We start from the raw sequence: 26,610 nt of genomic DNA, 5'->3' as shown, positions 1-26,610 counted from the left end.
TTCTCCAAAGAAGAAATTCAGATGAACAACAGACCTATGAAAAGATGCTCCACATTGCTAGTCATCAGAGAAATGCAAATTAAAACCACAATGAGATATCACCTCACACCAGTAAGGATGGCCACCATACAAAAGACAAACAAGAACAAATGTTGGCAAGGTTGTGGAGAAAGGGGAACCCTCCTACACTGCTGGTGGGAATGTAAATTAGTTCAACCATTGTGGAAAGCAGTATGGAGGTTCCTCAAAATGCTCAAAATAGAAATACCATTTGACCCAGGAATTCCACTCCTAGGAATTTACCCTAAGAATGCAGCAGCCCAGTTTGAAAAAGACAGATGCACTCCTATGTTTATTGCAGCACTATTTACAATAGCCAAGAAATGGAAGCAACCTAAGTGTCCATCAGTAGATGAATGGATAAAGAAAATGTGGTACATATACACAATGGAATATTATTCAGCCATAAGAAGAAAACAAATCCTACCATTTGCAACAACATGGATGGAGGTAGAGGGTATTATGCTCAGTGAAATAAGCCAGGCAGAGAAAGACAAGTATCAAATGATTTCACTCATCTGTGGAGTATAAGAATAAAGAAAAAACTGAAGGAACAAAACAACAGCAGACTCACAGAACCCAAGAATGGACTAACAATTACCAAAGGGAAAGGGACTGGGGAGGATGGGTGGGAAGGGAGGGATAAGGGGTGGGGGAAGAAAGGGGATATTATGATTAACATGTATAATGAGGGGGGGCACGGGGAGGGCCATACAACACAGAGAAGACAAGTAGTGACTCTCTAGCATCTTACTACGCTGATGGGCAGAGACTATAATGGGGTATGTGGTGGGGACTTGGTGATGGGGGGAGTCTAGTAAACATAATGTTCCTCATGTAATTGTAGATTAATGATACCAAAAAAAGAAAAGAACCTTTAGATTGTGTTTGAAATAGCATAATAAGTGAGTTAAATTAGACTGTTCGATACTAAGAAGGTGCCGTTGAACCTTGGGTAACCACAAATCTAAAATCTGTAATGGCAAAAAGTACATATATATCGATAATCACCCTAAATATAAATGGACTGAATGCACCAATCAAAAGACATAGAGTTATAGAATGGATAAATAACACGACACATCTGTATGCTGCCTACAAGAGACTCACTTCAAACCCAAAGACATACACAGACTAAAAGTGAAGGGATGGGAAAAGATATTTCATTCAAATAATAGGGAGAAAAAAGCAGGAGTTGCAGTACTTGTATCAGACAAAATAGACTTCAAAATAAAATCACAAGAGACAAAGAAGGACATTACATAATGATACAAGGGTCAGTTCAGCAGGAGGATAGAACCATTATAAATACCTATGCACTCAACATAGGAATACCTAATTATGTGAAACAAATACTAACAGAATTAAAGGGGGAAATAGAATGCAATGCACTCATTTTAGGAGACTTCAACACACCACTCACTCCAAAGGACAGATGAATAGGACAGAAAATAAGGAGTCAGAGGCATTAAACAAAACATTAAAACAGATGGACATAACAGAACACTGCACCCAAAAACAGCAGGATACACATTCTTCTCAAGTGCCAATGGAACATTTTCCAGAATAGATCATATACCAGGCCACAAAAAGAGCCTCAGTAAATTCAGAACGATTGAAATTGTACCAACCAGCTTCTCAGACCACAAAGGTATGAAACTAGAAATAAATTACTCAAAGAAAACAAGCCTACAAACACATGAGGCTTACCAACATACTCTTAAATAATCAATGGGTCAATGACCAAATAAAAACAAATCAATCAATGTATGGAGACAAATGAAAACAACTCGACACCTCAGAATCTGTGGGACATAGCAAAGGCAGTTCTAAGAGGAAAGTGTATACAGTACAGGCTTGCCTCAAAGGAAAAGAACAGTCCCAACTGAACAGTCTAAACTCACAATTAATGAAACTAGAAAAAGAAGAACAAATGAGGCAAAAGTCAGTAGAAGGAGGGACATAGTAAAGATTAGAGCAAAAATAAATAAAATTGAGAAGAATAAAACAATAGAAAGAATCAATGAAATCAGGAGCTGGTTCTTTAAGAAAATGAACAAAATATATAAACCCTTAGCCAGACAGAAAAAAAGAGAGTGTACACAAATAAACAATCAGAAATGAGAACGGAAAAATCACTATGGACACCACAGAAGTACAAAGAATTATTAGAGAATACTATGTAAAATTATATGCTAACAAATTGGATAACCTAGAATAAATGGACAACTTTCTAGAAAAACACAACCTTCCAAGACTGTCCCAGGAAGAAACAGAAAATCTGAACAGACCAATTCCCTGCAATGAAATTGAATTGGTCATCAAAAAATTACCTAAGAACAAAACACCTGGACCAGATGGCTTCACTGTTGAATTTTATCAAACATTTAGAGAAGACCTAGTATCTATCCTCCTTAAAGTTTTCCAAATAGTATAAGAGGAGGGAATACTTCCAAACTCATTCTATGAGGCCAACATCACTCTTAATACCAAAACCAGGCAAAGACACCACAAAAAAAAGAAAATTACAGACCAATATCCCTGATGAACATAGATGCAAAAATACTCAAGAAAATATCAGCAAACTAAATTCAAAAATACATCAAAAAGATCATCCATCATGATCAAGTAGTATTTATTCCAGGGATGCAAGGATGGCGTAATATTTGAAAATCCATCGACATCATGCACAACGTCAACAAAAAGAAGGACAAAAACCACGTGATCATCTCCATAGATGCTGGAAAAACATTTGATAAAATTCAACATCCTTTCATGATAAAAACTCTCAACAAAATGGGTATAGAGGGCAAGTACCTCAGCATAATAGAGGACCTATATGACAAACCCACAGCCAACATCATACTTAACAGCGAGAAGCTGTAAGCTCTTCCTCTAAGATCGGAAACAAGACAAGGATGCCCAGTCTCCCCACTTTCATTCAGTGTAGTTCTGGAGGTACCATGGCAGTCAGACAACACAAAGAAATAAAAGGTATCCAAATTGGTAAGGAAGAAGTTAAACTGTCACCGTTTGCAGATGACGTGATATTGTACGTGATAAAAAAACTAAAGAATCCACCCCAAAACTACTAGAACGAATAACTGAATTCTGCAAAGTTGCTAGATACAAAATTAATACACAGAAATCTGTGGCATTTCTGTATACTAACAACAAACTAGAAGAAAGAGAAATCAGGAAAACAATTCCATTTATAATTGCATCAAAAAGAATAAAATAACTAGGAATAAACCTAACCAAGGAGGTGAAAGATCTATACCCTGAAAACTACAAGACACTCCATATGAGAGAAATTAAAGAAGACACCAATAAATGGAAATACATTCCATGCTCTTGGGTAGGAAGAATTAATATTGTCAAAATGGCCATCCTGCCTAAAGCAATCTATAGATTCAATGCAATCCCTATCAAAATTCCCACAGCATTCGTCAATGAACTAGAACAAACAGTTCTAAAATTCACATGGAACCATGAAAGATCCCGAATAACCAAAGCAATCCTGAGAAGGAAGAATAAAGTGGCAGGATTATGCTCCCCAACCTCAAACTCTACTACAAAGCTGCGGTAATCAACACAATTTGGTACTGGCACAAGAACAGGCCCAAAGATCAGTGGAACAGAAGAGAGAGCCCTCATATAAACCCAAACATAGATGGCCAATTAATACATGATAAAGGAGCCATGGGCATACAATGGGGAATTGACAGCCTCTTCAACAGCTGATGCTGGCTATACCGGACAGCTACATGCAAGAGAATGAAACTGGATTATTGTCTAACTCCATACACAAAAGTAAACTTGAAATGGATCAATGACATGAATGTAAGTCATGAAACCATAAAACTCTTAGAAGAAAACATAGGCAAAAATCTCTTGAATATAAACATGAGCAACTTTTTCCTGAACACATCTCCTTCGGCAAGGTAAACAAAAGCAAAAACAACAAATGCTGGTGAGGATTTGGAGAAAGGGAACCCTCCTACACTGCTGGTGGGAATGTAAATTAGTTCAACCATTGTGGAAAGCAAACGGAAGTTCCTCAAAAAACTAAAAAATAGAAATACCATTTGACTCTGGAATTCCACTCCTAGGAACTTACCTGAAGGAAACAAGATCCCTGTTTCAAAAAGGTATATGCACCCCTGTGTTCATCACAGCACTATTTACAATAGCCGAGACATGGAAGCAACCTAAGTGTCCATCAGTAGATGAATGGATAAAGAAGATGTGGTATATACACACAGTGGAATATTATTCAGCCATAAGAAGAAAACAAATCCTACCATTTGCAACAACATGGATGGAGCTAGAGGGTATTATGCTCAGTGAAATAAGCCAGGCGGAGAACGACAAGTACCAAATGGGCTAGGCTGTTTTTTCTTTTGTTGTTGATCATACAGGTTTTAAATTATGAATTATTTTACAACAAGCTTCTGCAATTTCTGAATTCTTTCTGAATCTTGTCCTCAGCTCCATGACCATTTTATGAGCAACTATTCAGTCTTAATTATGTGTTTCACTGATCTCTTTACCTCTCTCTGTTGTGTACCACTTGTTTAAAAAAATGTTATTGAGGTATAATTTATATATAATAAATTGACCCATATTATATTTTTGTTTCTGTGAATTTTGCTAAATATACCACCCACAGTCAAGATACAGAACATTTGCAGGATTCTCTTGCGTAACTTTCCAGTCACTTCCTCCTGCAGCTTTTGGTGCTAAGTGACCACTAGTCTCTGTCTCCATAGTTTCGTTTGGAAGAAGTCTTTAGACATATGGTTTCATTTCACTTGGGTAAATCCTGGGGTTGGAATTTTCAGTCACATGGTAAGTATATCCTTAACTACAGGAAAGTGGTAAACTGTTTTCCAAAATGGTTATTCCATTTTAGGGTTCTGCTCACAGTGTATGGGAGTTTTAATTCAGTATCCTCATCAACACATGGTATTGACAGCTTTTAAATTTTAGCCATTCTTGTGGTATGTAGTGGTACCTTATTGTGTTTGTAATCTACATTTTCCTAATAACAATATCGATCATCTTTTCATGTGCTTATTAGCTGTTTGCTTATTTTCTTTTATGAAGTGTCCGTCCAAAACTTTTGCCCATTTTTAAAATTGGGTATCTTTTTCTTATTATTATTGGGATTTAAAAGTTCTTTATATATGTTCTGGGTGTGAATGCTTTTTCAGATATAGATAGCAAATATTTTCTTCCAGTCTGTGACTTGACTTCTTTTTTTTTTTAATGGCATTCAAAAGCAGAAGTTTTCAATTTTGATAAAGTGCTGTTCTTCAGGGTTTAAAAAAAATAATTTGTATTTTCTTGTGTCTTAACCAACCTTACGTTCACAAAGATTTTTTTTCTGAAGTTTTCTCCTAGAAATTATAGCTTTTATGGTAAACTGTATGATCTGTACATGGTATGAAGTAAGGGTTGAGGTTCATTTTCTTATGGATACCCAGTTTTCCGATATCATTTGTTGAAAAGGAGTACATTCTCCACATTGAGTTGCTTTGGTATGTTTTTTGAAAGTCAGTTGAGTATGTGTTGGCCCATTCTGGACTCTTTTTTTATTCTCTTGAGACACCAGAACCACACTGTCTCAATTAATACCCCTTTGTCATAAGTTCTGAAATAAGTCGTGGTAGTGTGCCAGCTTTGTTCTTCCTTTTCAAAATTGCTTTGGCTAATCTAGGCTTTTCTCATTTCCACATACATTTTACTATCAGCTAGTCAATTTCTGTTTTTAAAATCGATTAGGATTTGATTGGGATCGAATTATTTCAATATACCAGTTTAAGGAAAATTGACATCTTAACAACACTGCATTTTCCAATCTGTGAACAATCTTTCCCTTTAAATCTTCTTTAATTTCTCTCTGAAGTGTCTTGTAGTTCTCAGTATACAGGTCTTGCACATACTTTATTAAATTGTCCTGAAGTGTTTCATATTTTTGGATGTTATTTTTAAGTAGAATTTAAAACCTTTTCTTTTTCCAGTTCATTGCTATTATATAAAAATACAATTACTTTTGTATATTAACTTTTAACTGGTAAGCATGTTAAATTCACTCTCATTGGTTCTAGTAGCTTTTTTTCCCTTACAGATTTCTTAAATTGTGCTTACATAATCATGTCATCTGTGAGTAAAGACAATTTTACTTATTCCTTTTCAATCTATGTGTGTTTAATTTCTTTTTCTTGTATTAATAGTACTACCTAGGACCTGCACTACAATCTTGAATAGAAGTGGTTACAGTCGTCTTCTGCTCTTAGGAAGAAAGCATTCAGTGTTTTCACTTTTAGGTAGGCTGTTAGCTATGGGGTTTTTAGAAATGTACTTTATCAGGTTCAGGAAGTTCCCTTATATTACTAATTTATTGTGTGTTTATCATGAAAAGGTGTTGCAGTTTTTCAAATTGCTCAAATCCATCTGTATTAATAATTACATTAGATGTAAATGGTCTAAATATATTAATTAAAAGTTAGAGAAAAGCAGACCAAATAACAAAGTAAGGCCCAATCACTCATAGCTGTTTACAGAAGAAACACTCGAACATAAAGAACAAAATGGGTTGATAGTAAAAGGATGTTAAAACATGCCAAACAGTGACTGCAATGGGGTGTGGGGGGTAACTTGATAATATGGGTGAATATAGTAACCACACTGTCGCTCTTTTGAAACCTTCATAAGATTGTATGACAATGATACCTTAATAAAGAAAAAAAAGAAGAACATACACCAAACGTGAACCACACAATTGGTGTGCTATATTAATGTCAGACAAAGCAGATTTCAAGACATGTTATATTACCAGAGATAATTAGGGACATTACAAAATGATCAAACAGGCAATTCGTAAAGAAGATACAGCAATCTCCACCTAATACAAGAAATTAAAAATACATCAAGCAAAAACTTACAGAATCAAAAGGAGAAATAAACAAATCCATAGTTGTAGTTGAATATTGCAATCCTCTGGTCTCATTAATTGATAGAACAGGTAGATAAAAATCAGTGAGGATATGGAAGACTTGAGTAACATTATCGATGAACTGTACTTAACTGACCCACCCAGTAGCAGAGAATAAAAACTGTTTTCCAGTGCACTTGCTATATTCACCAAGACAGATAATATCATATGTAAGGCCCTTTGTCAGCAGGCCACAGCCTCCAGAGAAATCCAACCCACTGCTTGGTTTTGTACAGGTGCAGACTAAAAATGGTTTTAATTCTTTTAAAGAGTTGTTTAGAAGGATAAGGAAAAGAAGAAAAAGAATATGCAACAGACACCCTATGTTGCCTACAAAGCTGAAAATAATAACTGCTTAACTCTTTGTAGAAAAGTTTGTCAACCCCATGCTAGGCCATAAAAATAAATAAATAAATAAAATTAAAAGGAATGAAAATAATACAAGCCTCTTCTCTGACCACCACAAAAGCTAGGAATCAATAATAGTTAGAAAATCCCAAAATAACTGGAAAATTAAGCATTTTATTTCTAATAATCTGTACATCAAAACAATCACAAGGGAAATTAGAAATATCTTGAATTCAGTGAAAATGGAAATGTCAAAATCTCTGGGATGCAGATAAATCAGTGCTTGAAGGAAAATTCATAGTGTTGAATGCTTATAAAAAAGAAAAGAGCTTTTTTTTTTTCTCGGCCATCATGGAGTCGCTTGTAGATTTTGTTCCCCAGTATGTCTCCTCACAAGACTTTCAGGATCAAGCGATTCCTGGCCAAGAAACAAAAGCAGAATCGTCCCATTCCTCAGTGGATTCGAATGAAAACTGGTAATAAAATCCAGTACAACTCCAAGAGGAGACATTGGAGAAGAACCAAGCTGGGTCTATAAGGAGTCACACATAAGATGCACACACATTTATGCTGTATCAAAGTCATATGCACTTACCAACTCACTATAAACATTGCTACTATCTGGGTAATTGGGTGTGTTTTATTGAGGAAATGATTTTTATGCCTCTGCTTTCGTCTGTTTATTCAGTAATAAATATGTGAAACCTTTTGCCTGAAAAAAGAAAAGAAGAAAGGTCTGTAGGAAAAGAAGAACGGTCTGAAAACCAGTGCTCTTATAAGGTCCTACCTTAAGATGCCAGAAAACCAAGAGCAAATTAAACCCAAAGTATGTAGTAGGAAGAAAAGTAGGAAGACAAGAGAGGAAATATATAAAATAGGAAATGGACAAATAATAGGGAGAAAAAAACCTGAAGATGGTTTTTCAAAGGGCCAATAAGATGAGTAAACCTTTGCGTGCACTGATGAAGGGAGAGAGTGAGGACAGGCACTACTAAAATGTAGGAATAAAGGGGGCATGCTCCTGCAGATCCTACTGGACATTAAGAAGAAAATAGGGTAAAATGAGTATCTTCATGCTGGTGATTTAATCAAGTCAATAAAATGGTCACATGCTTTCAGCAATGTGAATTACTAAAATGGAAATGAGAGGCATTACCCTGATAAAGGTATCGTGAGGAAAGAAACTAGAGGCCAGTATTTATGTAGCCACTCCAGCTGTCTTATGATTAGTGTTTGCATGGTGTACTCCTTTTCATTCTTTTTTTTTATTATGGTATCATTGATACACAGTTTTATGAACGTTTCACAAGAAAAACAATGTGGTTATTACATTCTTATTATCGAGTCCCCCCCACAAACCCCATTGCAGTCACTGTCAGTGTAGTAAGATGACACAGAGTCTCTGTTGTATTCTCTGAGCTACACTGTCTTTCCTGTGGCCCCACATACACCATGTGCACCAATCATGATACCCCACAAAACCTCTTCTCACTTCCTCCCCACCCGCCCTCCCCTTTGGTAACCACTAGTCCCTTCTTGGAGTCTGTGAGTCTGCTGCTATTTTGTTTCTTCAGTTTTGCTTCATTGTTGTACTCCACAAATGAGGGAAATCATTTGGTATTTGTCTTTCTCTGCCTGACTTATTTCCCTGAGTATAATATCCTCTAGCTCCATCCGTGTTGTTGCAAATGGTAGGATTTGTTTCTTTCTTATGGCCAAATAGTATTCCATTGTGTGTATGTACCACATCTTTGTTATCCATTTATCTCCTGATGGACTTAGGTTGCTTCCATATTTTGGCTATTGTAAATAGTGCTGCAATAAACATAGGGGTGCATATGTCTTTTTAAATCTGAGAAGTTGTTTTCTTTGGGTAAATTCCTGGGAGTTCCCGGGTCAAATGGTATTTCTATTTTTAGTTTTTTGAGGAACCTCCATATTGCTTTCCACAATGGTTAAACTAGTTTACATTCCCACCAGCAGTGTAGGAAGGTTCCCCTTTCTCCGCATCCTCACCAGCATTTGTTGTTCCTAGTCTTTTTTATGTTGGCCATCCTAACTGGTGTGAGGTGATATCTCATTGTGGTTTTAATTTGCATTTCTCTGATGACAAGCGATGTAGAGCATCTTTTCATGTGTCTGTTGGCCATCTGAATTTCTTATTTGGAGAAGTGTGTTCATATCCTCTGCCCATTTCTTAATCAGGTTATTTGCTTTTTGGGTGTTGAGGCATGTGAGTTCTTTATACATTTTGGATATTAACCCCTTGTTGGATATGTCATTTACAAATATATTCTCCCATACTGTAGGATGCCTTTTTGTTCTGCTGATGGTGTCCTTTGCTGTACAGAAGCTTTTTAGCTTGGTGTGTCCCATGTGTTCGTTTTTTATTTTGCTTCCCTTGCGTGAGGAGATGCGTTCAGGAAAAAGTTGCTCATGTTTATATTCAAGAGATTTTTGCCTATGTTTTCTTCTAAGAGTTTTATGGTTTTGTGACTTACATTCAGGTCTTTGATCCATTTCGAGTTTACTTTTGTGTATGGGGTTAGACAGTAATCCAGTTTCATTCTCTTACATGTAACTGTCCAGTTTTGCCAACACCAGTTGTTGAAGAGGCTGTCATTTCTCCATTGTATATCCACGGCTCCTTTATCATATATTAATTGACCATATATGCTTGCTTTATATCTGGACTCTCTATTCTGTTCCACTGGTCTATTTGTCTGTTCTTGTGCCAGTACCAAATTGTGTTGATTACTGTAGCTTTGTAGTAGAGCTTGAAGTCAGGGAGTGTAATTTCCCCTGCTTTATTCTTCCTTCTGAGAATTGCTTTGGCTATTCGGGGTCTTTTGTGGTTCCATAAGAATTTTAGAATGATTTGCTCTAGTTCATTGAAGAATGCTATAGGTATTTTGATAGGGATTGCATTGAATCTGTAGATTGCTTTAGGCGGGATGGCCATTTTGACAATAATAATTCTTCCTAGCCAAGAGCATAGGATGAATTTCCATTCATTAGTGTCCTCTTTAATTTCTCTTAAGAGTGTCTTATAGTTTTCAAGGTGTAGGTCTTTCACTTCCTTGGTTAAGTTTATTCCTAGGTATTTTATTCTTTTTGATGCAGTTGTGAATGTAATTGTTTTCTTGATTTCTCTTTCTGCTAGTTAATCATTAGTGTATAGGAATGCAACATTTCTGTGTATTAACTTTGTATCCCGCAACTTTGCTGATTTCAGATATTAGATCTAGTAGTTTTGGAGTGGATTCTTTAGGGTTTTTTTATGTACAGTATCATGTCATCTGTAAACAGTGACAGTTTAATTTCCTTTTTTATATAGAAGCATTTTTTATTGAAACAGTTCATGTAACAGAAATGCATTTTAAGTGTACAATTCAGTGATATTAAACACAATCCCAATGGTGTAGAATTCCCACCTCCATCTAGGTCCAAAACATTTTCATCACACCCAGAGAAAACCTGGGGCCCATAAAGTAGTCACTCCCAATTTTCCCTTCCCTCCAGCCCCTGTCAGCCACCAATTTTCCTTCTGTCTCTGTCAATATTTCAAAGAAATTAAATCATATGGCATGTGACCTTTTGCATCTGGCTTCTTCACTTAACTAATGTTTTCAAGATGCAATCATTTTTCAGCATGTATCAGTAGTTAACTCCTTTTCATGGCTGTATAACGTCCCATTGCTTGATATATCCTGTTTTGTTTATCCATTCAATTGATGGACATTTGGGTTGTTTCTGCCTTCTGCCTATTGTGAATAGTGCTGCTATGAACATTTGCATAACAAATTTTTGTTTGAATACCTATTTTCAGTTATTTTGGATATATACCTAGGTGTGAAATTGCTATGTCATATGATAATTCTATGTTTAACTTTTTGAGAAACCACCAAACTATTTTCCATAATACCTGTACTGTTTTACAATCCCAGGTATGAGGGTTCTAATTTTTTTTTAGGTTGCTCTTGTTTATATTCAAGAAATTTTGCCTATTTTTTCTTCTTAAAAAAAAGGTATACAATCTTTTAATTTTTTTATTAAGGTATCATTGATATACACTCTTATGATGGTTTCACATGAAAAACATTGTGGTTACTACATTCACCCATAATATCAAGTCCTGCCTGTGCCCCATTGAAGTCACTGCCCATCAGTGTAAGATGCCACAGAGTCACTACTTGTCCTCTCTTTGCTACACTGTCTTCCCAGTTTAACTCCTTCCATGCCAGTCTGGATGCCTTTTATTTCTTTGTGTTGTCTGATTGCTGTGGCTAGGACTTCCAGAATTATGTTGAATAGAAGTGGGGAGAGTGGGCATCCCTGTCTTGTTCCCGATCTTAGAGAAAAAGCTTTCAGTTTCTTGCTGTTAAGTATGATGTTGGCTGTGGGTTTGTGATATGTGGCCTTTATTATGTTGAGGTACTCGCCCTCTGTACCCATTTTGTTTAGAATTTTTATCATGAAGGGATGTTGAATTTTGTCAAATGGTTTTTCAGCATCTATGGAGATGATCATGTGGTTTTTGTTGATGTGGTGGATGATGTTGATGGATTTTCGAATGCTGTACCATCCTTGCATGCCTGGAATAAATCCTACTTGATCATGATGGATGATGATCTTTTTGATGTATTTTTGAATTTGGTTTGCATCTATGTTCATCAGGGATATTGGTCTGTAATTTCCTTTTTTTTATGATGTCTTTGCCTGGTTTTGGTTTTAAAGCGATGCTAGCCTCGTAGAATGTGTTTGGGAGTATTCTCTCCTCTTCTACTTTTTAGAAAACTTTAGGGAGGATGGGTATTAGGTCTTCACTAAATGTTTGATAAAATTGAGTGGTGAAACCATCTGGTCCAGAGGTTTTGTTCTTAGGTAGTTTTTTGGTTACCAATTCAATTTCATTGCTGGTAATTTGTCTATTCAGATTTTCTGTTTCTTCCTGGGTGAGTCTTGGAAGGTTGTATTTTTCTAGGAAGTTGTCCATTTCTTCTAGGTTATCCAGTTCATTAGCATATACTTTTTCATAGTATTCTCTCATAATTCTTTGTATTTCTGTGGTGTTCGTAGTGACTTTTCCTTTCTCATTTCTGATTCTGTTTATGTGTGTAGACTCTTTTTTTCTTGATAGTCTGGCTAGGGGTTTATCTGTATTGTTAATTTTCTCGAAGAACCAGCTCCTGCTTTCATTGATTCTTTCTATTGTTTTATTCTTCCTGATTCTATTTATTTCTGCTCTAATCTTTATTATGTCCCTCCTTCTACTGACTTTTGATATTATTTGTTCTTCTTTCTCTAGTTTCATTAATTGTGAGTTTAGACTATTCATAAAAGATTTTTGTTCTTTCTTGAGGTAAGCCTGTATTGCAATATACTTCCCTCTTAGCATGGCCTTTGCTGCATCCCACAGATTTTGGGATGTTAAATTGTTGTCATATGTCTCCATATATTGCTTGATCTCTTTTTATTTGGTCATTGATCCACTGATTATTTAAGAGCATGTTATTAAGCCTCCATGTGTTTGTGGGCTTTTTCATTTTCTTTGTGTAATTTATTTCTAGTTTTATACCTTTGTGGTCTGAGAAGCTGGTTGATACAATTTCAGTCCTTTTGAATTTACTGAGGCTGTTTTTGTGGCCTAGTATATGATCTATTCTGGAAAATGTTCCATGGGCACTTCAGAAGAATGTGTATCCTGCTCCTTTTGTGTGGAGTGTTCTGTAGATGTCTCTTACATCCATCTGTTCTAATGTGTTGTTCAGTGCCTCTGTCTCCTTATTTTCTGTCTGTCTGATCTGTCCTTTGGAGTGAGTGGTGTGCCGAAGTCTCCTAAAATGAATGCATTGCACTCTGTTTCCCTCTTTAATTCTGTTAGTATTTGTTTCACATATGTAGGTGCTCCTGTGTTGGGTGCATAGATATTTATAATGGTTATATCCTCTTGTTGGACTGAGCCCTTTATCATTATGTAATGTCCTTCTTTGTCTCTTGTTACTTTCTTTGTTTTGAAGTCTGTTTTGTCTGATGCAAGTACTGCAACTCCTGCTTTTTTCTCCCTATTCTTTGAATGAAATATCTTTTCCCATCCCTTCACTTTTTGTCTGTGTATGTCTTTGGGTTTGAAGTGAGTTTCTTGTAAGCAGCATATAGACAGATCTTGTTTTTTTAATCTATTCAGTGACTCTGTGTCTTTTGATTGGTGCTTTCAGACCATTTCCATTTAGGGTGATTATCGAAAGGTGTGTACTTAATGCCATTGCAGGCTTTAGATTGATGGTTACCAAAGGTTCAAGGGGGGTAACTCCCTTACTATCTAACAGTGTAATTTAACTCATTTAGTATGCTATTACAAACACAACCTAAAGGTTATTTTTTTTTCTCCTTTTTCTTTCTGCTCCATTCTTTATATATTAGGTATCACGCTCTGTACTCTTTGTCTATCTCTTGATTGACTTTGGGGGTAGTTGATTTGATTTTGCAGCTGCTTAGTAATTAATTGGTCTGCTTTCTTTACTGTGGTTTTATTTCCCCTGGTGACAGCTATTTAGCCTTAGGAATACTTCCATCTATAGCAGTCTCTCCAAAATGCACTGTAGAGGTGGTTTGTGGGAGGTAAATTCTCTCAGCTTTTGCTTATCTGAAAAAATTTTAATCCCTTCTTCAAATTTTAATGATAATATTGCCAGGTAGAGTATTCTTGGTTTGAGGCCCTTCTGTTCCATTGCATTAAATATATCCTGCCACTCCCTTATGGCTTGTAAGGTTTCTATTGATAGCCTGTTGGGTTTTCCTTTGTATGTGAAGTTTTTTATCTCTCTAGCTGCTTTTAAAAGTCTGTCCTTATCCTTGATCTTTGCCATTTTAATTATATGTCTTGGTGTTGTCTTCCTTGGGTCCCCTGTGTTGGGAGATCTGTGCACCTCCACGGCCTGAGAGACTATCTCCTTCCCCAAACTGGGGAAGCTCAGCAGTTACCTCCTCAGAGAGACTTTCTATCCCCTTTTCTCTGTCTTCTTCTTCTGGTGCCCCTTATAGTGTGAATATTGTTCCGTTTGGATTGGTCACACAGTTCTGTCAATATTCTTTCATTTCTAAACATCCTTTTTTCTCTCTGTGCCTCAGCTTCTTTGTATTCCTGTTCTCTAATTTCAATTTCATTTACTGTGTCCTCCACTTCATCTAGTCTGCTTTTAAATCCCTCCATTGTATGTTTCATTTCAGATACTGTATTCTTGAACATTTGTATCTCATTCCTGAACTCCTCCCTGAGTTTTTGAATATTTTCTGTAGCTCCATTAGTATGTTCATGAGTTTTATTTTGAACTCTCTTTCAGGAAGATTGGTGAGTTCAGTTTCATTTGTCCCTTTTCCATGGTGTTTGTGATATTTAGGTTTGAACTAGGTTCCTTTCATGTTTCATGTTTGTATGTGGGGCCCTCTAGTGCCCAAAAGCTCTAGTCTCTGCGGTTGCTCAGCCCTTGGAGTGATGTTGGGGGTCACAGGGGAGCGGCGCTGGTAACTGTGGGGAGGAAAGAGCTCTTCCTGCTTCCTGGCTGCAGTGCCTGTCTCCACTGTCAGAGCCAGTGGGCCGAGCACACGGGTGTGAGCCTCTGTGCTTTGTGTCTCTAGCTGTTGTAGGCGGGGCCTCCCACTGGCTGGCCTGACGCCAGGGCAGGGACTGCCGTTTTGTGAGCCAGCAGGCCAGGAGGAAGGCGCAGCAGGCTGCCTGTCACAGTGGGGGCTTCGGGGCTGAGTAGCTAGCAGGGGGATGGAGCACCTGTAGCTCCTGAAAGTGCCCAACCTGCTGGGCAGAGCGCGCCCACACGACCTTGTCCAGCTCTCCCTTCTCGCGCACAGGAAGCTCCGTGCAAACCTTGCCCCTTCAGCAGCCCTCTTGCTGCTAGGAAGCCTGTCAAATCGCCCGCCTTTCCTTTCTCCCAGAGCAGCCGGATGTGGATCCCTGTCCTCTACAAACAGCTGGAATCTCAGTCTCTCCAGGTATTTGGCCTGTCTTAGCTTTCCAACCCCAGTAATCTGCAGAGCACCATGCAATGTAGGTTTGTGCTCCCAGAGCAGATCTCCAGGGCTGGGTGTTCAGCAGTCCTAGGCTTCCACCCCCTCCCCGCTCTGTTTCTCTTCCTCCTGCCGGTGAGCTGGCCTGGGGGAAGGGCTTGGGTCCCACCGGACCAAGGCTTTGGTACAGCACCCTGTTTCGTGAGGTCGGCTCTGTTCTCCAGGTGTATGCAGTCTGGCACAGCCTTCTTTCCTGTTGCTGTTTTAGGGTTAGTTGTATTAACTATATTTTCATATTATATGTGGTTTTGGGAGGAGTTCTCTGTCTCACCTCTCACACCATCTTGAATCTCTATATCTCCCCTTTCATTCTTTAGCCTTTTTTTTTAAACATTTAACCTGTCTTTATATTTAAAGTAAGCTTCTTATACACAGCGTAAAATTAGTTCTTGCTTTTTTAAATCTAGTCTGGCCATTTCTGCCTTTAGTTGAAATTATTAATCTGTTGGAATTTAATGTACTTTCTGACGTGGTTGAGTTTATCATGTCTGGTATCGCTGGTTTTTTTCATTTGTTCATCTGTGTTGGTTGCTCATTTCCTCATAGGTCTTCCTTTGGGTTAATCTAGTCCTGTTTTAGGGTCCTGCTAGAAAAACTTGTACCCTTTTATTGATGGGATCATGTGGTACACCCAGTCATGCACCCCACTCTATAGCTGGAAACAGGACCCACAGAAGCCGCCTCTAGTTGCGCTGTGTTGCAAGTTCCTTTTTGGAAAAAAAAAACAGTCTCCCCTGGTTTCCCTCTTTCACTGAATTGAATGTTATCCAAGCATTTGAGTCGTTCTGTCGGGTTCTGAGGAAGGGGGCTTCTGGTATGTGTGCAGATAGCCATCTTGTCCTGAAAGTGTTTCTAATAGTCCTTATTTCTGTCCCTGAGAGTCTGTGCTACCTACACCCACAATACCCATCACACTCCTCACAAGAGAACTAAGGAAGATCCTGGGGCCCAGCAGGAACCTGCAGCATTAGTCTGTGAGTCCCTGGCACTGTAGGCAGAGGCTCAGCCTTGAGTGGGTGGCAGTGTGTGCAGGTGTGCCCAGGGCATCCCAAGGCCAGGTCATCAGCTCAGTCCAGCGGCCTAAGCAGGGTCTGTCAAAGGAGGGACTGTCTGAGCAGAAGAGCATGTGCAAAGGGTAAGGGTGGGAAAGTGAAGTTTGTGTCAGAAGAAAGCGTACTGTCGGGGTGGGCAGACAGGAGGAGGTGTGCAGAGGCCCTGGAGGCATTTGGTGAAAAATGGCCTGAGAGTGGAGGGCATTTTGAGCCAGTGGAGGTTTCAGAGCTGAGATAACAGGAATGTGAAGATGTCTGTGTCTGGGAAAAGTAAGTTTGTTGGAGCAAAGACAAGAGGCTGCAAAGGGGTGGCTGGAAAGTTGGGCAGTGTACAGGAGGCTCCTGGGGCAGCTGGGCTTCACACACAACCCTAGGCAGCCGGGGGTTTACATCATGTGAGCCCTCTTCTTTTCTTCTAAATAATAATATCAGGTAAAGTAAATCCCAACTGTTACCGTAATTTTGCAAATAATAATTTGTGTAACATTTAAAAGATTTCATCATCTTAAAATACAGGTTTTACTTCAAGGAAGATAGAGGCTTTATGTTTTTCATTTTACGTGAAACAGTGAGAACTTTGTTACAAACCAGCCTAGGCCCACACACAGCCTGACTTTGGTACTTGCTGAGCAGGACAGAATTTGTATAGTCCAGGTGAAGACAGCAAGAGCCTGGAGCAGGTGCTAGTGCGTTGGGGAAGGGCCGGGTTAGTAGGGACTGAGGGCTGAGTGAGTGCTGGCTTCAGGGACAGCTGGGGTCATTCACGAGATGGGGCCTCTGAAATGCAGGCTGGCGGGTGGGGGCCGAAGAGGAGCGGCCTACCGGACAGAGGGGCCATCTTGAGTTTGATTTGCTGAGGTTGCCTTCTCTGAGACTTCTGTGTTCTTCTATGGCGTGGTAAGGAGTGGGCCCTTGAGGAGACACAGGAGAGGCTCAGGAGAACGAAGTTTATCACACAGAGGAGGGGGCCAGGCCCCGTGGGGAAGCCTCAGGGGTCAGGGGTCTGGAGGCAGAGACGTGAGTCAGGGAAGGGTTAGGCCATAGCCTTTATTGGGGATTCCCATGGAAGGCTGGGCGGGTGGGTAGCTTAGGGTCCGCTGGTTTGAGTAATTTCAGCAGGCCCTAGGCTGTAGATAGGGGTGCTCCCTAGTTCCTGGCTCCCCGCCGTGGGGTGAGGAAGGCCGAGGACAATTGTCCCTTGGCTGTGCTGACCCAGAGAGGAGCTGCCCCGACGTTTGCAGGGGAACAGGCATGCTCTGGCACACCTCTTGCTGCCTCTAAGAATTGGCCCTGGGAGGGGCAGTCTCTCTGATCCAGAAAGGTTCTTTAAGATGCCAAAACATAATACACATAAAATTAAAAATCTATGTGCTACTGAGATGTTTAGGTAGAGGGTCCAGCGCTCACGCAGGAGGGGGTTGGATGCTGGGGAGGCAGGTTGTGAGATGTAACTGGGGTGCAGGGGCCGCACGGCCCTGTCAGACTAAGGGAGCCTAGGCAAGGGAGTACCTGGGGCTTGTAGCTGCAGGGTGTGGGGAACAGGGTCGCTCACCGGAGGGACTGAGCCTGGGAGGAGCCTTGAGTCCCTGCTGACTTTGAGCCTGTCCTGGAGAGGTCCAGCCAGGGCAGGTGCTGGCCAAGTACACTTTGAACCCAGCCCATGTGGGAATGCCCTTCTAGGACTTGGGTGTGGAGTTGTGGGGCGGATGTGCACCGGCAGGGAGAGGTGAACCTCCTGTCTTTGTTTGCAGCTCCGTGGCCACCACCATGTTCTGGAAGTTTGACCTGAACACCACGTCCCATGTTGACAAGCTACTGGACAGGGAGGATGTAACTCTGCGTGAGTTAATGGATGAAGATGACATCTTGCAGGAGTGCAAGGCTCAGAACCAGAAGCTGCTGGACTTCCTGTGTAGGCAGCAGTGCATGGAGGAGCTGGTGGGCCTCGTCACACAGGACCCGCCCCTGGACATGGAGGAGAAAGTCCGCTTCAAGTATGTATGAGGCCACAACCGGTGTGCTGGGTGTGCCACAGGGAGGTGGTGGGCAGAGCTTGAGTACAGCCAAGCGCATTGGCCTGACAAGGAAGGAGGCTGTCCCTGAGGGTCGGTGTCTTTAATGCCCAAGATTGTGGAATCTCGCGGTGAGATTCTCCTGGGTCACATACGGCAAGTCATGACCAGATGGAGGTGTGCTGATCGTGTTTACGGGCCCAGGACAGGGAGGCTGACGGAGCTGTGGTGCTGGTGAGACCCCTCACTCTGGGTCTTTGGCTTGGAGGAAGTGTGTCCTGTCATTGTGGTACTGACCATTCTCAAAGTTTTGCCTAAAATGTTCCATTCTGCAATTGGTCAGAGTGTTAGGTGACAGAAGGCAGGGCTTTGGGTAAGGACAGAGGGATGTGTGTGAAAAGGGACCATGGGTGGCAGGAGGGACCCTGGGGACCCTGCCTCCAGCTCTGAGAGGCTGTTCTGGGGAGAGGGAGCTGGGGCTAGGGACACAGCAATCAGGGTGTATAGGGCAGCCCCTAGGTATTCACGTGTCCCCCGGAGAAGTGTGGCGAGAAAGTCTCAGCAGGGTCAGCAAACTACAGCCCAAGGGTCAGATGCTTTTTTCTGTGGCTTGTGAGCTGAGAATGGCTTTACACTTTTAAATGGTTGAAAAAAATCTAAGGAACATTTTGTTGAATGTAAAAATACACCAAATTCACATTTCATTGTCCGCATACCAAGTGCCATTGAAACACAGCTGTGCTTACCCGTCCGCAGCAGCAGGGGTAACATAAGCCATCAGAATATGCTCTCTGGCCTTTGCTGAGCTTTGTCCCAGAGGGTGACCGGAAGTGCCTCTGGCAGGGTGGTCCATTGGGGTCTTTGGCAGGGGCTCCTTGCCCATGCAGGGGGCAGCAGGGCCCTGGACAGAGGCAGGGGCTTGTTCAAGGAGAGTCCGGGGGTTTAGAGCCATGGTGACCGTCTGTGAAAGGTCAGATAGGGGCTGTCATGCGTGGGACACGCCTGGTCAGTGCCAGTGCTGACCCAGGTGTGCCCTGCATGGTGACAAGTGATATGGTCTTGTATAGAGGGCATTGGTTACAGATAGGATGGGGACCTGGGGCAGGGCACAGGGTCCCCAAGCAGCGTGGATGAGACAGGAGAGTTTTATAGTCAGAGAGTTTGGAGAAACTCATGATGCAAAGGAACAAAACCAAGCACATGAAACAGCGAGGAGACCATTAGCTGAAGGGAAGGAAGAGTGAAAGCAGGTCGGGTCAGACCACCGGAATTCATACTTTCCCCATCTTATTGCTGCTCTTAATGTCTGGTCTTTGCCTTTTGGCTCTACATCTGGGAGGTCTCTTCAGATTTCATCTTCACGTCCTCATGTTGATTTTTAAAGTTTCTGTTACCACATCTTAAAATCTGAGAGGTCTTTCTTATTCTCTGACTGTTCAAATTCCCTGTCTTCCTATGTGGGTCTTGATCATTTCCTTCTGCTCCTCCGACCCTCCTCTCTCTCCGGGCGGTGGTCTGTCTGGCCAGCACTTGTGTTCCTTTCCCGGGAGAGGCACCGAGCTCGTGCAGGGGTCTGTGCGGGGCTCACCGCCCATCACTGTGGTGCTGGGGCCAGCTGCTTCCTCAGACGACGGTCCCCTTGGTTTCTCCAGCAAAGAGCCTTCCTGCCCCTGCCTCAGCTGGCTGCGTCAGAGGGGCTGGGGGCACCTGACGCAGTTTGTCCCAGGCCCCCTGTTTCTGGACAGTGTCCTACCCCTCCCTCTGCGGTGGCTGGTGTCCCCTGGTTGGGGGGCTGCTCTGGTCCACTTTTTCTGGGAATAACCCCCGCGTCCTGTGTGCCAGCAGCAAGGGAGGGCCTGGGAGTCTCCAGCCAGTCCCTCGGCCTGCGCGTGCTTTGTCTTCAGGCCTCGCCTGCCTCATTTGAGTAGGAGTCTCACAGTGTGTGAGTTCGATCTGCCGTGTTTAACTGGATCCCCATCCCTCACAGAGCCTCCTAAAGCAACCCTGCTTCTTGAGGAATCATTATAAAATACTGGTGACAAAAAACTCAGGTGCTCCGCCCGCATGTCCCCTCAGGGTCAGCACTGTGTGTGTGCCGGCAGGGCACAGCCTCTCGGGGTGCTCGGGGAGCTTCCTGACGCTGCGGGGCAGGCGCTCCTGCGCGGTGTAGTTCTCCTTTGGAGGCTGCAGGACCCGGACACCCGCTGCCTGCAGGGCGTGGGCCTCACCCCGGCCTGTGGGATGGCCGGCTTGGCCCTCACGTCCCGCACTTGCAGCAGGCCTCCTCTGGCCCCCTGCCCCTGGCGGCAGCATCGCTTCTGCTGCGCTGGTTCTCACATGCATGCCCACAGGGCTGGGCCACCATGCCAGGTCCTTGTAATGATCCCACGAGGTGGGCCCTGGTGCCCAGGCACTGCCCCCTCTGTCTGGGCCCCCTTTTGCTGCCTGGGTCTGTTTGTTGAAATGGCCACCTCTTGTGAACCTGGCAAGTCCCTCACACCCAGCCTGCCTGCATGGCCCTGTTTTCCTGAGACTAGAAGGTGTTATCTCTTCTCTGAGCTGACAAAAACACCTCCCACAGCGAGACTGAGATCCTCCATTTCCTCCCCCATCCACACGTGGTTGGCAGCCATGCTTTGCCCACTGTTTCCTCTGGGGTCTCCCTAACCCAGCATCTTGAGCCAATGCCCAGTGACTGCCTTGGTTTAGGCCCGTGCTGGGCCCTCTGTTGGTAGCTCAGGAACAGGAGGTCCTAGCGGTTGACCTTGACCCCGATCCTGCTGTGTGGTGGGTGCTGCTCTGCCTTATACACAGCCTTGAGGGGAGGGCGTGCCTCCAACTGGAAGCAGAGGTTAGGTAACATACTGCATCTGCACAGCCTGTCCCATGTGGTGCCAGGTGTGCCCTGGACTGTCAGCCTCATTGGACGCCCCCACCCAGTGCTGTCTGCTCCAGCCCCGGGCACGCTGGCCCACAGTCCCAGTTGTGCTTGGGTGTGGCACTGGGCACTCGGCACACTTGTGTGTGTCCATTGGTGAGGCAGGGAGCACTGTGGCCTCATGGGGTCACACACAATGAGATAAGGTTGAGTCTGGCCTGTTGTCAGGTGAATGGTATATCATGTACATATATTGGTATTTCTTAGTTATAATTTGCCTGCATAACACCTCGTAACTGGTGCTGCATGGTGACCGGCTTATGTAGCAGTTCTTCAGTCCACAACCAGCCAGATGTGTGCATGCTGAGGTATGGGGACTGGAAGGCCGTGGAAAGGGAAGCAGGGGAGGCTTCCGGTGAAGGAGGAGAACTTGGCCTCACTGACCGTGGCTATAGGTAAGGATGAGGACAGAGGAGAGCCAAAAGACTAAGGTTATCTAGGGAAAGGAAGCAGAGTTGGAAGGTGCGGGCTCTCAGGGTGTAGGGTGTGAGGAGCCAGGGAAAGCTGTGTAAAAGTGCTGAGCTTCCAGTAGTCAGTGAGGCCAGCTGGTCACAGAACAGTCACATTTTTATTCTGTCCTGAGGCCTGTTAGTGTCTTGTTTTTTGCCCTTTGATCGGCTTCCTGAGAGGCAGATTATTGAAGCAGCTTCCTAAGAGCTGGAGTCTGTCTAGTTCAACTCCAGCTGCTAGCATTGTGCCCTTTCAGATATCCCAACACAGCCTGCGAGCTGCTGACTTGCGATGTGCCCCAGATCAATGACCGACTCGGTGGGGACGAGGCTTTGCTGAGCCTTCTTTACAACTTCCTGGACCATGAGCCGCCTCTCAATCCTCTGCTCGCCAGTTTTTTCAGCAAGACCATTGGCAACCTCATTGCGAGAAAACCCGAGCAGGTAAGTCATCTGCTGAGCCCACATGGTTCGGGCTGGCTGGCACGGCTGTTGCTGACACACCTTGCTGTCAGCTATTAGCGTGGGAGCAGCATTTCTGACTGTCCCATGGGGCACGTGGAGCAGCATGGGCTGCTGATATGCAAGCTGGAATCTGATCAAGAGAGTGGCTTTCCAGGAGGTGCTCCTGCTGTCTGGCTCTGGGGTAAGCAGCCCCTCCTGCCACCCCTGGCAGCCGCACAGGACCACAAACTGGGCCAGCCTGTCCTGTCCTGACCAGGCACAAAGTCCGGGGATGTGCCTGCCTCATGGTAGGACCTTGGGGTGTCCGCCTTCCAAGCTCTGCAGCTCCGTGGGTGGCAGGGGTCTGTGTCTAGGTGCTTATTGTTGCAAAACAAATAAAGGAAACTTTACAGCCCCACCCAAGATTATTTTGAAGCAAATCCCCGATACCATTATTTTATATGTGAACATTTCAGTGTGTTTCAGGATAAGGACTCTTAACAGTTTCTTTCTGTGACTGAGGCATGGTCTGTGGTATGGATGGGTCAGTGTGTTTAAGCATTCATCTGTTGAAGGATATGTTAGTTGTTGTCACGGTTCCGCTATTAAAAATCAAGCTGCTGTGGATATGTGTGTTCAGCAGCCCCCTTATCTGTAGTTTTCTGCAGTTTCAGTTACCTGCGGTCAGCCGCGGTCTGGAAGCAGATGGTCTCCCTTCTGACGTACTGTCAGAAGGCCTCTAGCACCTAATGTTATGTCGTGATGCCTTCATCATCCACCTCACTGCACCTCATCTCGTAGGCATTTCGTCACATCATCACAGGAAGGGTGAGTGCAGTACAGCAAGGTGCTCTGAGAGAGAGACCACATCCATGTGACTTTTATTACACTATTACAATTGTTCTATTTTATTACTACTTATTAATCTCTCTTGCTGTGTCTAGTTTATAAATTAAACTTTATCATAGGTGTGTATGTGTAGAAAAACACACAACACGTTAGGGTTTGGTACTCCAGGTTCAGGCCTCCACCGGGAGGGGCTTGGGACATATCCCCGTGGATAAGGGGGGCTGCTGTAATGGTCTTTGGGTGGATTGGTATTTTTGAAATGGATTTGGTATAGACAACATATATTAGGGTCACATGTTTTTTAGCTACTCTGTAATTGGCATATTTACGCATTTACATTTAATATAGTTACTGATATGTTAGGGCTTATGGCTGTCATTTTATCTGTAGTTTTCTGTTTGTTTCTTTTGTTTTTCATTTATCTCTCCTCTTTTTCTTGCCTCCTGTGGATTAGTTGGCCATTAAAACAAATTCCTAAGTTGACTTAGATCATGTTTTTAGTTCTCTGTGTGCAGGTCTTTCAGTGGCTGGCTGCCTTAGTTGTTAGATTATACATCATTATGTATATGGTCATATATTATATGTTACTTTATATGTTATATGGCCATAACTAGGACATGTGTGTGGTCAGCTTGAATTGATAACGTGAGAGTGGTTGAGCCCAATCCGTCCCACCAGCAAGAGCATGACAGTTCCTCTTGCCCCTTTCCTCACTGTCCTTAATATTATGAGTCCTTTTAGTTTAGCCATGCTGGTGGATGTATATAATATAGCACTGTGGTTTTAATTTGCATCTCTCTGGTGACTAAAGAGGCTGAGTACCTTGTCATGTCTTAATTGGCCATTTGGGCATTTTGTGAAGTCTCTTGCCCACTTTCTATTAGGCTGTCTGCTTTTTTAGAATTCTCTGTATTTTGTAGGTACAAATCTTATTGATTTTGTGTTGCAAACATCGTTTCTCATTCTAGCTTGCCTTTTTTTTATTAAGAAATCATTGATATACACTCTTATGAAGGTTTCACAAGAAAAACAGTGTGGTTATTACATTCATTCACCCTTATTATCGAGTCCCTCACATATCCCATGGCAGTCACTGCCTATCAGTGTAGTAAGATGCCACAGAGTCGCTCTTTGTCTTCTCTGAGCTACACTGTCTTCCACCTGACCCCACACACACCATGTGCACCAATCATGATACTGCACAATCCCCTTCTCACTCCCTCCCCACCCACCCTCCCCCAATCCTCCCCTTTGATAACCACTAGTAGCTTCTTGGAGTCTGTGAGTTTGCTGCTATTTTGTTCAGTTTTGCTTCATTGTTATGCTCCACAAATTAGGGAAGTAATTTGTTATTTGACTTTCTCTGCCTGACTTATTTCACTGAGTATAATTCCCTCTAGCTCCATCCATGTTGTTGCAACTGGTAGGATTTCTTTCTTATGGCTGAACAGTATTCCATTGTGTATATGTACCACATCTTATTTATCCATTCATCTATGATGGACACTTAGGTTGCTTCCATTTCTTGGCTGTTGTAAATAGTGCTGTGATAAACATAGGGGTGCATATGTCTTTTTGAATCTGAGAAGTTGTTGTCTTTGGGTAAATTCCAGGGAGTGGAATTCCTGGGTCAAATGGTATTTCTATTTGGAGTTTTTTGAGGAACCTCCATATTACTTTCCACAATGGCTAAACTAGTTTCCATTCTCACCAGCAGTGTAGGAGGGTTCCTCTTTCTCCACATCCTCACCAGTATTTGTTGTTCCTAGTCTTTTCTGTGTTGGCCATCCTAACTGGTGTGAGGTGATATCTCATTGTGGTTTTTAATTTGCATTTCCCTGATAATTAGTGATGTGGAGCATCTTTTCATGTGCCTGTTGGCCATCTGAATTTCTTCTTTGGAGAAGTGTCTGTTTATATCCCCTGCCCATTTTTTAATAGGGTTATTTGCTTTTTGGGTGTTGAGGCCTGTGAGTTCTTTATATATTTTGGATGTTAACCCCTTGTCAGATCTGTCACTTGCAAATATAGTCTCCCACACTGTAGGATGCCTTTTTGTTCTGCTGATGGTGTCCTTTGCTGTACAGAAGCTTTTTAGCTTGATATGTCCCATGTGTTCATTTTTTATTTTGTTTCCCTTGTGTGAGGAGATGCGTTCAGGAAAAAGTTGCTCATGTTTATATTCAAGAGATTTTTGCCTATGTTTTCTTCTAAGAGTTTTATGGTTTTGTGACTTACATTCAGGTCTTTGATCCATTTCGAGTTTACTTTTGTGTATGGGGTTAGACAATAATCCAGTTTCATTCTCTTACATGTAGCTGTCCAGTTTTGCCAACACCAGTTGTTGAAGAGGCTGCCATTTCCCCATTGTATGTCCATGGCTCCTTTATCATATATTAATTGGCCATATATGCTTGGGTTTATATCTGGGCTTCTGTTCCATTGATCTACAGGTCTGTACTTGTGCCAGTACCCAATTGTGTTGATTACTGTGGCTTTGTAGTAGAGTTTGAAGTCAGGGAGCATAATACCCCTGGCTTTAAGTTCTTTCTTCTCAGGATTGCTTTGGCTATTTGGGGTCTTTCTTGGTTCCATATGAATTTTAGAACTATTTGCTCTAGTTCGTTGAATAATGCTGTGGGAATTTTTATAGGGACTGCATTGAATCTAGATTGCTTTAGGCAGCATGGCCATTTTGATGATATTAATTCTTCCTGTCCATGAGCATGGGATGTATTTCCATTTAGTGATATCTTATTTAATTTCTCTCATGAGTGTCTTATAGTTTTCAGGGTGTAGGTCTTTCACTTCCTTGGTTATGTTTATTCCTAGGTATTTTATTTCTTTTGATGTAATTGTGAATGGAATTGTTTTCTTGATTTCTCTTTCTGCCAGCTCATCATTAGTATATAGGAAAGCACAGATCTCTGTATATTAATTTTGTATCCTGGACCTTTCCTGAATTCAGATATTAGTTCTAGGAGTTTTGGAGTGGATTCTTTAGGGTTTTTTATGTGCAATGTCATGTCATCTGCAAACAGTGACAGTTTAACTTCTTCTTTACCAATCTAGATGCCTTCAATTTCTTTGTGTTGTCTGATTACCATGGCTGGGACCTCCAGAACTATGTTGAATAAAAGTGGAGAGAGTGGGCATCCTTGTCTTGTTTCCAATCTTAGAGGAAAAGTTTTCAGCTTCTCACTGTTAAGTGTAATGTTGGCTGTGGGTTTGTCATATAGGCCTTGATTATGTTGAGGTACTTGCCTTCTATACCCATTTTGTTGAGAGTATTTATCATGAATGGATGTTGAATTTTGTCAAATTGTTTTTCAGCATCTATGGAGATGATGTGTTTTTTGTCCTTCTTTTTGTTGAT

At 42.1% G+C, this 26,610-nt stretch overlaps 2 protein-coding genes across 5 annotated transcripts in view; both read left to right on the top strand.

The window, feature by feature from the left end:
* PPP6R2 (protein phosphatase 6 regulatory subunit 2) overlaps window positions 1–26,610 on the top strand; it is a 93,280-nt gene that overhangs the window by 39,606 nt on the left and 27,064 nt on the right. For all 4 annotated transcript variants that reach the window (XM_057508386.1, XM_057508388.1, XM_036906705.2 and 1 more), the window contains 2 exons: window positions 18,294–18,536; window positions 22,199–22,385. In XM_057508386.1, the coding sequence (XP_057364369.1) occupies window positions 18,310–18,536; window positions 22,199–22,385 (414 nt within the window). In that variant the 5' untranslated portion in view covers window positions 18,294–18,309. The remainder of the gene's footprint in view (window positions 1–18,293; window positions 18,537–22,198; window positions 22,386–26,610) is intronic.
* Window positions 7,738–8,117, top strand: LOC118923199 (60S ribosomal protein L39-like). The gene has a single exon (XM_036906763.2). It carries the CDS (start codon window positions 7,791–7,793, stop codon window positions 7,944–7,946), a length of 156 nt encoding a protein of 51 aa, XP_036762658.1. The 5' UTR covers window positions 7,738–7,790; the 3' UTR covers window positions 7,947–8,117.

The sequence above is a fragment of the Manis pentadactyla genome, chromosome 10, assembly GCF_030020395.1.
Source record: "Manis pentadactyla isolate mManPen7 chromosome 10, mManPen7.hap1, whole genome shotgun sequence".
Classification (NCBI taxonomy): domain Eukaryota; kingdom Metazoa; phylum Chordata; class Mammalia; order Pholidota; family Manidae; genus Manis; species Manis pentadactyla.
Note: the sequence above shows the minus strand (reverse complement) of the source record. Positions and strands in the feature narration are given on the sequence as shown.